Here is a 13,480-nt window from a genome sequence, read left to right as displayed (position 1 = left end):
CGCTGCTGCTGCCCCCGCGGCCCCTCCCCCACAGCACGACCAGTGCAACCGGCCAAATCCCGCTCCCCTCCCATCTCACCCCACCCTCTCTCAATGCCAACGAACTCACTGATATCTTTAATAAAACTGTCTCCGAAGTTTTAGATCAACTCAGTGGATCTCTGTTTCCATTCTCTAGCTCCACTTTCTCTAATTTTTACTCATTTTTTCCTCACTTCTATCTACCCCCTTCACTCTCCTTCTGGGTCTTAACCTCCATTTTCTGTCGTTTTCCCCTCATTTCAAGCTCCCCCCTTCTCTCTCTTTCTGTGTCTTACCTCCGTTTTTCACTACTTTTTTACCCTCATCTCAATTGCCCCCTTTCACTATCCTGTGCCCTACGTGTCTTTCCTACACTCTTTCTTGCACTTTTGCTGTCTTATTTGCACTTTTCTCTCTCTTTTTGCCTTTTTTAGCCTGGTTTTACCCGCCGCTTCTGCCCCCGCGGCCCCTCCCCCCAGCACGACCAGTGGGACCGGCCCAATCCTGCTCTCCTCCCCTCTCCCGCCTCTCAACTGTCCAGTCCTGCCCGACCCCAACTTAATGGCGGCCACGCCGCCGGGGCGCCAAAGGCAAGTCCGTCTGCCCCCGTCCGCGACCCGCCTGCGACCAGCGCCAGGAAACCTGGATCTCTGCACCGCCAACACTACGACCGAGCGGCACTCCACGCTCTCAACCCAGGCCGCAACAACAACTGCAAGCTAGCATCACCAGCCGACACCCACGGACCCTTCAGCTGTCACCGCTGTCGGCACACCTGCAGCACCGCCAAGACCACTGACGCAGAGCAATCCGCCCGCAAGAGCACAACCGAACTGAAGACCCTGCAAAGCACCCTCCTCAATGTCCGATCCCTCCACAAACATGCCACCGAAATCTGGGACCTCCTCGAGAGCACTACCCCGGACGTAGCATTTTTACCGAAACCGCACCAACACCACCTCGGGACAGGACATCGCCATTGTCATCGTCATTCCCCACGGATACAAGATCTCCAGGAAGGACTGCCCCACCCGCCCTGGAGGACGAATCGCCATCGTCCACAAATCCACCCTTCGCCTGAGCACACTCCCCGACGAGCCCACAGACATGATGGAACACCTTCACTTCAAGATACTGGCCAGCCCTACTTCCACCCTCCGAGGTACCCTCATCTACCGACCCCCTGGACACTGCGGACTTTTCGCCAACTCCATCACGGACATCATCTCCCCGCATGCCATCGCGTCCACCAACTGCACCCTACTGGGAGCCCTCAACTTCCACATCGGCAACCAACTGGATCCCAGCACCACATCCCTCCTGGACAACCTCCACAACATTGGACTTTGCCAGATTGTGACCGAACCAAACCCTCGACCCCCTCTTCACAACAGGAAACTCCATCACCTTCAGCCACACCACCGAACTTCCATGGACTGACCCTCGATGCGTCCACTTCACCTTAAGAACACCCACCATCCACAGACACCAGCACCTGCTCCCACGAATAAAGTGGACCGGAATCATTGACGACCAGTTAACCTCATCACTCAGCAAGTCCACCCCAACCATCAAGGAAAACGACAATGCCACCACCGCAGCCCGAACCCTGCACAGATGGATCTCCGACAGCACAAACACCATAGCCCCCCTAAAAAAAAACGACAACACCCACGCCAAGAAAGCTAGATGGTTTACCACCGAACTTCGAGAGTCCAGACGCACTTGCCGCCGCTTCGAAAAGGCCTGGAGAAACTCCAAATCCACAGAAGCCCACAACAACTTCAGAGTCGCCACCAACGCCCACCACCAACTCATCAGAAAAACGAGGAAAAAAGCGAGTTAAAAACAAAATGAAGACAAAATCTCCACTCATGCACACAACAGCAAAGAACTCTTCAACATCATCAAGGAGTTCGCCCAACCCACCAGCCAGTCCACCGACATCTCTCCCTCACAAGACCTCTGCGACAAACTCAGCACCTTTTTCCACCACAAAATCAAGAGCATCTACGACAACTTCGACGAAGACAACCAACACACTGAACCCTCACCAACCACCCGACACCCTGAAGCCAGCGATCGACAACTGGACAGCCCTCACCACCGAAGACACACTGAAGACGATGAAGTGAATCCTCTCCGGGGCCCCTATGGACCCCTGCCCCACCACATTTTCAACAGAGCCGCCGACATCATCGCACCCATGCACTGCCACACCATCAACCGGTACCTGGCAACCGCCTCGTTCCCTGATGACTGGAAACACCCTGAGATCAACCCCCTCCTGAAGAAACCTTCGGCGGACCCCACCGACCTCAAAAACCAGACCCATCTTCCTGCTCCCGTTCCCAGTGAAAGTCATTGAGAAAGCCATCAACAGCCAACTCATCACATTTATAGCAGAGCACAACATCCTCAACTTCTGCCAATTTGGCTTCAGAAAAAAACTACAGTACGGAAACCACCCTCCTTGCCGCAACAGACGATATCTGTACCTTACTGGACAAAGGAGAAACAGCAGCCCTCAACCTCCTCAACCTCTCAGAGAAACAGCAGCCCTCAACCTCCTCAACCTCTCAGCGGCGTTCAACACTGTCTCTCTCCGCACCCTAATACGCAGACTCCACGATGCAGGGATCCAAGACAAGGCCCTCGACTGTATCCGCTTCTTCCTCTCCGGCAGAACGCAGCGGGTCAGACTCCCCTTTTCTTCTCAGACACTACATCTACCACCTGCGGAGTCCCCCAGGGGTCCTCCCTCAGCCCTACGATCTTTAACGTCTACATGGCTCCGCTCGCCCCATCGTAAAAAACCAAGAGACTGAACATTGTGTCATACACAGACAACACCCAACTCATCCTTTCCCTATCCAACGAACCCAACACTGCTAGGTACAACTTTCGAGAAGGCATGGAAGCTGTCACCAAGTGGATGAAAAACAGTTGCCTACAATTAAACACCAACAAAACGGAAGTACTCATCATGGGACCAAACCCAGACGCCTGGAACGGCACCTGGTGTCCCCCTACCCTTGGAAGCCCGCCCACCCCCACGGACCACGCACGCAACCTGGGAATCATCCTGGACTCAGAGCTCAAATGGACCACCAGATCAACCCTGTCTCGTCCTCCTGCTTCTACACCACCCTCCGCCTCCTACGTAAGACCTTTAAATGGATCCCCCTCGAACACAGAAAGAACGTCACTCACGCCCTGGTCACCAGCAGGCTCGACTACAGCAACGCACTATGCCAGAATAAACTAAAACCTCACCCGCAAGCTTCTCTGAAAATGTATATTTCTTTCCAAATTGAAACCGTCCTCTCACACAAAAGAGCCGCTCCCAGCTACTCTCGTCCAAGATCTAAAGCATGTCACTGTCCCTTTTTGGACCAATATCATCAATTCCTCCCTTTCCACTGGGTGCGTCCCTGTCTCCCTCCAACTCGGACAAACCAGGCCCATTCCCAAAAAATGTTGTCACACAAAATGACCCAGACCAACAAGGCACTTAGAAATTCATTATTTTCATGTTGTACCAAATGTTACAATACTTTTGCAACTAACTCCTCTATTTTAATTATTGAGGGAGGAGGTACATCCATGTTGTGCCATATTAAAAGAATTCCCAAGCCCTTAATATAAAATTTAACAGTTCTGAGACGACGAATATCACACACCTTAGTGTCGCACTAAGACAAACATGTAAAAAAGTGTGTGAGAGCAAGATGGCGCCTCACGGGCGCTCCACCAACGGGAACCTGGCAGGTACTCACCAGGATTGCCCTGATCTCATCATTGGCACCATCAAGCTCAAAAGGAAATTGTGTCCAAGAAACGGTGTTTGTGGAAGGGTGCAGTGTGAAAAAACCACAGACAACACATATAGTGTCAAAAACAACATATAACCCACAATCAACATGGATATATGCCTTTTCATGTTGGTTGTGGAATCTAAAAAAGTGGGTATGGCTACTCCTTATCCAGCCATACTCTACTTGCCGACATGTTTCATTGCCATTAACATTTTTGGCAATTTCTTCAGGGCATCAAACATTTTTAAGCCACTGCACTGGACATACGTAGTCTTCACAATGTATATTATTTACCCTTGGTCGACTCCTACCAGCCGACAAGGCGTAACCCTCCTGTGTTTTTAGACGACTCCAAATCTGAGTCCCCTTAAGCTCCCTTCGGTAGATTTCACGATAGGGACGCTTATGACAAGTTGTATCATCAACCCGTTTTCATTCCAAAAAACCCCAAGGCCGATCCTAACGACCCTAACAACCTCCGCCCTATCTCCAACCTCCCCCTTCTTTCCACACTTACAACCTGCTGGACCACCTACAATCCGGCTTCCGTAAAGGCTGCAGTACTGAAACTGCATTGCGAAATATAGTTGATGACATCAACCAAGCCCTGGATAAGGGCGAGACCTGCTTACTCATTCTTCTTGACCTCACTGCTGCATTTGATACAGTTAACCATTCAACCTTACTTAATGCATTCAAAGATCCTTTTGGCCTTAATGGCACTGTCCTAAATTGGTGTTTCTCCTACTTTCCACACAGAACCCAACAAATTAAAATTCAAAACTGCCTCTTTTGCACCACACCTGTCTCCCTCAGTGTCCACAAGGATCTATCCTCTCTCCCACTCTCTTCAACCTCTTTATGGAACCCCTTACCCTCATACTTAAACAAGCCGGAATTAACTATCACCTGTATGCTGAGGACACCCAACTGTATTATAAAATTAGAACCCACTCTTATGTCTTACACCTCAACACTGCCCTAACTAGATACAATCCTGGTTCTTCTACAATCATCTCTAACTCAATCCAAACAAAACAGAAATCATTCTTTTCTTTCCTAAAAACAACCCTCTCCCCAGCCAAACGTGGATCGCTGACCTTAATGCCCTAAACTGTTCTCTCACTCTCCGAATCAGTAAAATCCCTTGGCATCACCATCGACAGTAAGCCAACGCTCAATTCCCATATAAAAAATTCGGCCAAGGGAGTACTCTTCACGCTTCAACTTCTCATAAAAATCAAACCTTTCATTCCAGCAGAAGATTTCTAATCGGTTGTCCAATCTCTAGTCCTCTTGAAAATTGAAACGCTTTACTCTCCGGAACTCCCAAAGTTCACTTTGCCCCCGCAAATCTTTTCTCAACCTAGCAGCCAGGCTAACAACTGACTGTAAACGTTTTGCTCACATCTCACCTGCCCTCAAGGACCTTAAATGGCTTCCTATAGAAGGCAGCTCCTCCTATAAAATTGCCTGCATTACGCACAAAGCCCTTTATCAAAAGACCCCACTCTACCTATCTAACAAACTCAATAAAGCAGGTTGTGCCCGATTGCTGAGAAGCACCAACTCTCTTCTCCTTGTTGCCCCTCTGTTAAAATAAAAAAAGCCTCTCAATCTCACCCCTTCTCTGGTAAGGCCCCCAGCATCTAGAATGCCCTCCCTAAAGATCTACGATGTAACCCTTCTTATGTCAGTTTCAAAAAAAGACCTTAAAATGCACTGGCTCAACAAATATTGGGGTCCATAATTCCTTCTCTTACCATACTTGCTATACTCTCCCACCTCCTTAATCCCGTGCCTTTTCCCCCTCCTGCCCCATTTTTTTGGCACCCTCACCTACAATTCCCTTTCCTTACCCCTCTCTACCCTTTTCGTCCCTGCCTTTCCCCATCCTAACACTTCCCCCACTCACCCTTTTCAATCTCCCAACCCCTCCCGCTTTAATCCGACTACTGAGCCTACCCCTATGTACTGTATTATAATCTGTAACTACATCTTTCTCATGTTGTTTGTAAATTGCTACTTCTTTCCTTTTTCGCGCTTTTCAATCTATATTACTCAATGTGTTCTTTTAGTCCACCTTGTCTGAATGATGCACTTGAAACAACTGTTCGGTATTCCTTTACTATCATTATACTAATGTAAAGCGCTCTGATACCCCTGTGTGGAGCCAGCGCTATATAAAACTTTTTAAATAAATAAATAAATCACTGAAAGGAGGACTCACCTACCTCAGTTGACTGGAAAGACTTCTACGAAGAAAAACAAAGTGCAAACATCCGGACCCAACACTAGAGGCGATCTATGCACAGCATATGATCTACAGCTCATATGCCTCGAACATTACCTTTTTTAATTTAAAGCTGGCAAACATTATGGTCACTTTTTGGAATTGTCAAATAGATTGTGCTCATAAGAGCCCAGACTATGCGAATGCAGGGTGTACTGAAGAACTGTTGCACAGATTTAATGAGTGCAAAAAATCATAAAAGCATGCTCTACTTTAGCTTTAACAAAAAGCCTTCATCTCACCATTTTCTGGCTACCCAAGAAGCAGCAGGCTGAATTAGAATGCACTATCACAAGAGAGAAGATACTAGAATCAGATGAGGCTGATCTAGCTGAAATTCACATCATGGATCCATGTAGGCTTCTCAGGGTGCTTAATTGTGGAATTATCAGTCTCTCCTATTCGATGACTAGACACCATCTTAGTTTTAGGAAAGTGGTGAAGACTGGGTGTTTTAGAGAGTGTATGACTTGATGCCATTACATTGGAGGCTTCCACAGCTGCTTTTAGCGGTCTTCTGGGTGCATTAAGCATGGTTTACAAGTATAGCACCAACAATATATTGTTCTTACAATTGAAATTGTCCAGCTCAACATAAGGGCAACTTTAATTCGGGCTTTGCATTAATAGCTGCTGTTAATTTTGACCAATTATTAACACCTTTGCTGCTGTGGGTTTTCCCGTCCTGCGCTGAATATCCAAAATCACCATAATTCATGACGAGCTGGCCTTGTCATCCGCGCACGGCAGGTAAGCGCCATGACGAGCCCAGCTCGTCATTAGCTTCGAAGGGGTTAAAGAAACAAATGATCAATTGAAAAGGTGGTAGGTGGTAGGACACATCAATTGTATTAAAATACCAATCCTTTATTTATCTCATTCAATCAAACTTTCACTAGGCCTCTTTACATTTAATTTGTTGCATGCACTGATAACAAAGTTTATTTGAAAGGCAAAGTAGGCCAGTGAAACTGTAAAATGGATGCCGCTGTTTCCCTAGGGACAGGGATGTAGCATACACGAAATGGCATTACTGGGCATTGTTTGGAAGTAGGATCATGCAAACCATGAACTCATCAACCCAGTTCTCTGTTGTTTAGTGGTCGTCACATAAGGAATAAACATCCAAGGGAAAAAAAATTAAGAAGTAGGATACTCTTTAGAAGGTTTGGCTAGACAAACTCAAAGGGTTTGCATTTCCTCTAGGAAATGACCATACACCACTTCCGGTTAATTTGATTTTCCCAATCAACTACACTGAACCTCGATCACACTAGTACATTTTAACAGGAAAAATCCATGTGACCTGCAATTATATTAGGTGTGAAGAGACTGAGGCTCCATTCCTCAATGTGCCATGGCTATGGACGAAGCTACAAAATTATTTGGGTGAGATAGTAGACAAGGTGAGAAAGATGTGCTCACCTTGTGCAGCTAGGCTTCTCTTGCCTGTGCCCCAAGGTGAGTCAGCCTGTGCTAAAAAAACTTCACTGGCTGCCAATTACAGAGCGGATCAAGTTCAAAGCTTTCTGTGTAGCTCATAAAACGCTTTGGGGAACTGGTCCCAAGATAAATCAATCTCTGGTGGCTATTTACCAACCCACGAGAGGCCTCCGGTGTGCAGATCAATTTTTGGCAGTGGTCCCAAAAATTAAGAGAGAACGATCTGGGGGCTGCATGTTCTCCTATAATGCAGCTACGCTCTGGAACGCCCTCCCGTTTCCATTACGTTCCACCCCACACCATCTTACCTTTTGTAAACAGTTGAAGACTTGGCTGTTTCAAATCTCACCATAATCAGCCTGCCTTCCGACTTTACTCGTCACTGATTAATTAATTAATTAATTAATTGTGTGTGCTTATATAGCGCTGGAATCACCCCCGAAGGGGTACCTCCGCGCTTCGACCGCTGCGAAACCCTTCCTGGCTTCCCTGAGAGATGGTCCCTTAATGGGTATCTCCAGGGTGAGACCAGGCATCCCGGGCGGTCTGGTGGGGCCGTTAGTGAAGATGAGGCAAGCTAGTGCCCAGAGTTGCCGAGTGTGATCGCTGATCAGAGTGGGCACCGAGGCGAGAGAATTATCGAGTCCACTGACCCTGGTCCAGAAACCTGCCGCGTCGGGAATCAAACCCTGGTCCCGGGCCGTCCTCTGCTCTCGGGTCTGCCGCCTCTAACCAGTGAGCCACACTACTTCAGTGCGGAGATGCCTAAGGGTAGCCAGGCGCTCTATAAATACTTAATAATAATAAGGATAATATGACTAGGGAACGCTTGGAAAGTTTTGTACAGCAGTGTCTTCAAGGGATGGTCCAGAAATCCAAAAATAAGAACGCCCAATATAAGTTTGCACTTGTGGCCAGATGACACAGGGATTCAAAGGTGCAAACAAAGACCCATCGGGGTACCTCATTGGGAAGAGGATTTGTTGGAATGACCTCTAGCAGAGGAGCTCAGAATGAGAGAAGCCATTACAGATACTCAGATCCCACATAATTTGTATGCATAGGCAGAACTGATAAACGATTTTGAAGGAAAGGAAGAGCCTCCAGATGCGTTTAACTCAGATGCATAACCTGGAGAACCTGTGGGTGCGATAATGTTCATATACACGTAGATGTTCAGAAACTCATAATTGTTATTAACGTAGAGTACTGCAGAGCCCATTGTAATTATGATGATTATAGCAATCCTTCTGTGGCACAGAAGATCATGTCAGTGGGATATGGGCCACAACAATTCTCAACCTGAGCAACTCTAGAGAATATAAAAAGTCCAATCAATAATTGCTTTCCCAACAGTTTTTAATTTTCTATTTCTTCTTTTATTTCTTCACAAATAAATCCAGTCACTGGGTACAATTCATCCAATAATCTTCATATATAAATAGCCAACTGATTCTTGCCAACACGTGCTTCGTTTGGCTTTACAGCCAAAAGACTTTGTCAGAACAATCTTTCAGGACCTCAACAAGGGACTTTTTTTTACTGGATCCAAGATTTTAGAACTTTGATTCAAGTGCAGGATATAGAATGGTACCTCAAGAGGATTACTAGATGTGAGTTTTGTTCGGCAGCAAATACCTGACTGCACAGCAGCATCAAGAGTTGAGTTTCAGAAACAGGATTAGAAGAGAATGCACTCTGGGATCGATCCCAGCATGAGTCTTAGAGGTAAGTTTCTTAGAACTGCAGGTCTGGTGTCACCAAATATAAGCAACCAGGGGTCATGCCAGCTGTTGAGTTCTTGTGGGGGATCACTGTAGAGTTAAAAGAAACAAGCAAACACGGATGTGGGAAACAATGGGTTTACTGGCTCCCTACTTCCCTGAGTACACAACAAAATTCTAAACTCCAAGGACTCATGGCTCTGAAAATGACGCTGCAAGTTAAACCTTTCCTCAGAGTTCCATCAGAACGCACGTTTTCTGCATTGGGTAGTGCCTGGAATAGTCACTTAGGAATTAGCTCCAGTCAAACTGTATTTTTCAAAGTCTGATAAGCACAAATGGAATTTAGGACAGAGAGTACAGTATGGAAATAAGGGGGGAAAAAGCTGTAATGAAGTAGTTGCATCATTGTATAGTTCCAGTGGTGTCATTTTGCACGCTCGCACATGCATCATGATGCATGCCAGTTGTGGTGACGCAATTAAAAAAAAAACATTTGATTTGGACCGGCAAATATAGACAATATTGCAAATAAATTACTGGAAAAGCTATACTTATAAAGTGGAAAGGCTGGCATCAATTTGCCACCTGGCCCTCAAAAAGAAAAAAAGGAGAAGCACACAAGGAAGGGAGCAACGAGAAGGGTATTGGGAAAATTAAAGCAGGGAGAGAACAAAATAGGCCAGAAGGAGAGGCACACGGATAAGAGTAACTTGGACATGGGGTGGGGGTAGGAGGAGAGCACAGAGGCAAGGGACAACATCCCAGATTACAGGGGAAGAGAAGCAGATGAACAAGAGAGCAACATGGAGCATGAGAGGGAGAAGGCAACCAAGGGAAACAGCAGGAAAACATCTGCACTCTTATGGCATAATTAAACAAAAAGAAAACAAAATGTTCTCTAAAAGTGAGCAGAGGAAAGACAAGTAAAGAGGATATGCTTAGGGATTCAGAGAAAAAAGAGGGACAATGCAAGCTGTCAAATAAAGACAAGAAAGATGTGACAATAAAGCAAACTTAGTATAAGCAATTTTGTGCAGTCTTTAGGCAAATTGTACGTTCTTACTAAACTGACAATGTGCAGCTTCAACCTAAAAGTTCATTATCAACCACAGTTCTAATTTCAGACTAATTCTGGATGGTATAGTGTGAAATGTCAAATTGTAAAAGCTCCATATATGAAATAAAAATCGATAAGTGGCAGGAGTTCTTTTAAAATATGAAAAGAAAACCAGTAAGATCCTAGTCTCTTGTGTGAAATTGCTTTGTTTTGCAGAACTGCAACCGTTGAATCCATTGAAAGGTTGGAAGCCAACTACTGTTTGATATTCTCACTGTTAAAAAAGTACTAAATTAACTGAGCAGGAGTAGGAGTAGAAAACACCACAAGAAAGGCGAGAACAAGTGAAAACAGAATATACAGCCCAAGATGATTTTGAATTCAAATCTTATATTCCTTAGGGAAATCTGTAGATGAAGTGCCATGGTTGACATCTCAGAAGCTATAGCGAAAGCTGGATGTTGTCAGCAGTTGCACAATGCCAACAGCATCAAAAGGATACATGTCCAGTCATGGATCTCAAATTGTTTGGGACACGTGTATTTTTTTTACATCAACCTTGAAGAAAAGAATCGAGGTCACAACACCAAGACTCATGCTCAAAATATTCTTAAAGGCCTAAACAACTAAATAACTAAGTCGAAAGGACTAATGCCAGTGTAAATTGTACGGTAACAACTTAAAAAATGGTAGATAGATTTCACACTTGGACTGAGAGCCTAGCCATTAAATATCTAGAAGAGAACGGACAAATGTTTAAGCCTTATATTACAGACATTTGAGAGGAGTTTAACAAATAAAACATTTGTGTCCCCAAAATCAGGGAGCCCCTTCTTTACATTCATGAACATATCAAAAATGACGTAAGCAGCATGTGTCAACAACCAAACTTACCACTTGAAAAGGAGTTTTCCCATCACAACCAACTTGGTTCATGTCAGCGCCCGCTAGCCTCCAAGCTGTCAAGCCCTCAACTCCACCACTAGCAGCCAAACTGTAAGACAGAAAGGTCGACTGTTAGAGACAAAATGTCCACGGTATTCACTACAAAACACTCACCCTCCAACAGCAGCAAAACAAGCAATTTCCCATTAACTTTTAAAAGAAATTCTGCGTGCTATGTCAAGGTCACATGTTTGAACTCTTTTGGGCTGACAGAGCCTTTCATCTTCCCAAGCTCAACAAGCACCATTCAGTATAATACTATATTTAGTTTGTAGTGTAAACAGTTTAAATTAGGAAATTTTATAAAGAATAAAGGGCCCGTTTGCTGTACATTATATGAAAACTGCAACTTACAGAGGAGTTCTGCCTCCCCCCATCAACAGGGATTTTCTACATCAGAGGGTGCTTCTGTGAGCTGTTTAAACTGTGTTTACTAGGGCCTGTGCACTTCGTTTTTTGGCCAGCAGAAGAATTTAAAGTTATATTCAAACAGTATTGTTAAATTTCAAGTTAGTGAGGCCCTTACCTGCTGAAGTCCAAAGTGTGGATTGAGCCTGTCTGTCTCCTAGGAGATTCTGAACAGGAGAAGCTGCTTCCAACTACCCGGCCAGCATACCTTGTCTGAGGTCGCTGGGACCTTATATGGTCTGCTAGTGGTTGGTACATGTCTACACTGATTGGTGGTTGTATCTGGTGTTTCTATTGGATTAGGGTTAATGTCCTCATTGGTTGGGTATTTGAGGGTTCTTTTTGGTGTCTGGGTCTGTGATTCAATCATTGTAGGGTTGGGACTAGGGCTACGGTTAGGCTTTCTATTGGAAGTAGGGACTAGGGCTTCTTATGTTATTGGTTGTTGGGAGGAGGGTGGGACTACGGCTAGGGTTAGACCTTAAATTGGAAGTAGCGATTATGGCTTCTGGTGTGATTGGTTGCTGGACTAGGTGTGGGACTTAGAGTAGGGTTAGGCTTTCTATTGGAAGTAGGGAGTAGGGCTACCTGTGCCATTGGTTGGATGGACTTGTTTTGGGACTACTGGTAGGGCTAGGGCTTTTATTGGACGTAGAGATCAGGGTTTTTGAACTGATTGGGTGCTTGGAGTAGGGCTAGGATTGGCTGTAAGGTCCTGGTCTCCTATTGGTTCTTGATTTTAGGACTAGTGTTGTGATAGGATAGTTTTAGGGCTAGGGTTCCCATTGGCTGGAGGGGTCACCTGATCACTTGGGCTAGAAATAAGGCCAGGGTTAGGGCGTCTCAGCCCGGTCGTCAAGGCTAAGGGCAGAGAGGACAAGGGCTGCTGCCTGTTTGAGCCTGTTTGAGACTGGTCAGGACTAGGGCCAGAAATGCTGCCATTTTACTCATTTAGCAATATCCAGCCCCCACCATCCACATCCACAAACAGAGCAACACACTCGCACCAAATGTACAACACGCACAACACTATGCACAGATTAATGTACCATCATGCACTACAAACTCAACCAAACCACATCTACACACCCTACTATCCCAACTACCACACATATCCACCATCACCTACAAACAGTACACAACTCTATCCTATACCACTAACCAATACACTCATCACTAACACAACGCCAATCAACACCATACATAACTACATCCCATTCAGACACTCTCCCTGCTGTAATTACACCCAACAGACCACTTTTTATCACTAACAAACAAATAATCATCCTTCCATCAGTTGTCCATCAAACACCCTCCTCTTCCTTCTACCATAATAACACTAATGCACAACACACACACTGCACACCACCACACTTTGTAACTCTTGCAACAAACCAGTCTAAGATAAACACTCTCACCTCTACTTCATTCCTTCCTACACACAACATACACTCTACTCATAAACACATCACCAACCCCTCTACGTCACAACCTCCTCTAACAAACAATACTACACAACCAAATCCGTTGCATGAAACATATACACCAGCACCCTTTTTCACTACTCCTCAAAAGCAAAACATCACACACACCATCACAACATGATCTTCAAAGCGCAACACCTCATAATATTTACCATCACAAAATACAAACATATACCCACCTTTCAAACCACACAAAGGAACAAACTCCAATGCCAAGATTTCCCTCTTCCACCACACCTAACACAGATAGAGCAATACAGCACCTCTCTTCTAACCGCCTCTCA

General features: G+C 45.5%; 1 protein-coding gene across 4 annotated transcripts in view; it reads right to left on the bottom strand.

Annotated features, from left to right (window-relative positions):
• LOC147690253 (60 kDa lysophospholipase-like) overlaps positions 1-13,480 on the bottom strand; it is a 520,410-nt gene that overhangs the window by 56,594 nt on the left and 450,336 nt on the right. For all 4 annotated transcript variants that reach the window (XM_086937888.1, XM_086937890.1, XM_086937887.1 and 1 more), the window contains one exon: positions 11,254-11,353. In XM_086937888.1, coding sequence (XP_086794014.1) covers positions 11,254-11,353 — 100 coding nt within the window. The remainder of the gene's footprint in view (positions 1-11,253; positions 11,354-13,480) is intronic.

The sequence above is a fragment of the Lissotriton vulgaris genome, chromosome 9 (genome assembly GCF_964263255.1).
Source record: "Lissotriton vulgaris chromosome 9, aLisVul1.2, whole genome shotgun sequence".
NCBI classification, from domain to species: domain Eukaryota; kingdom Metazoa; phylum Chordata; class Amphibia; order Caudata; family Salamandridae; genus Lissotriton; species Lissotriton vulgaris.
The sequence above is the reverse complement of the archived record's forward strand: the minus strand, read 5'-3'. Positions and strand labels throughout refer to the sequence as shown.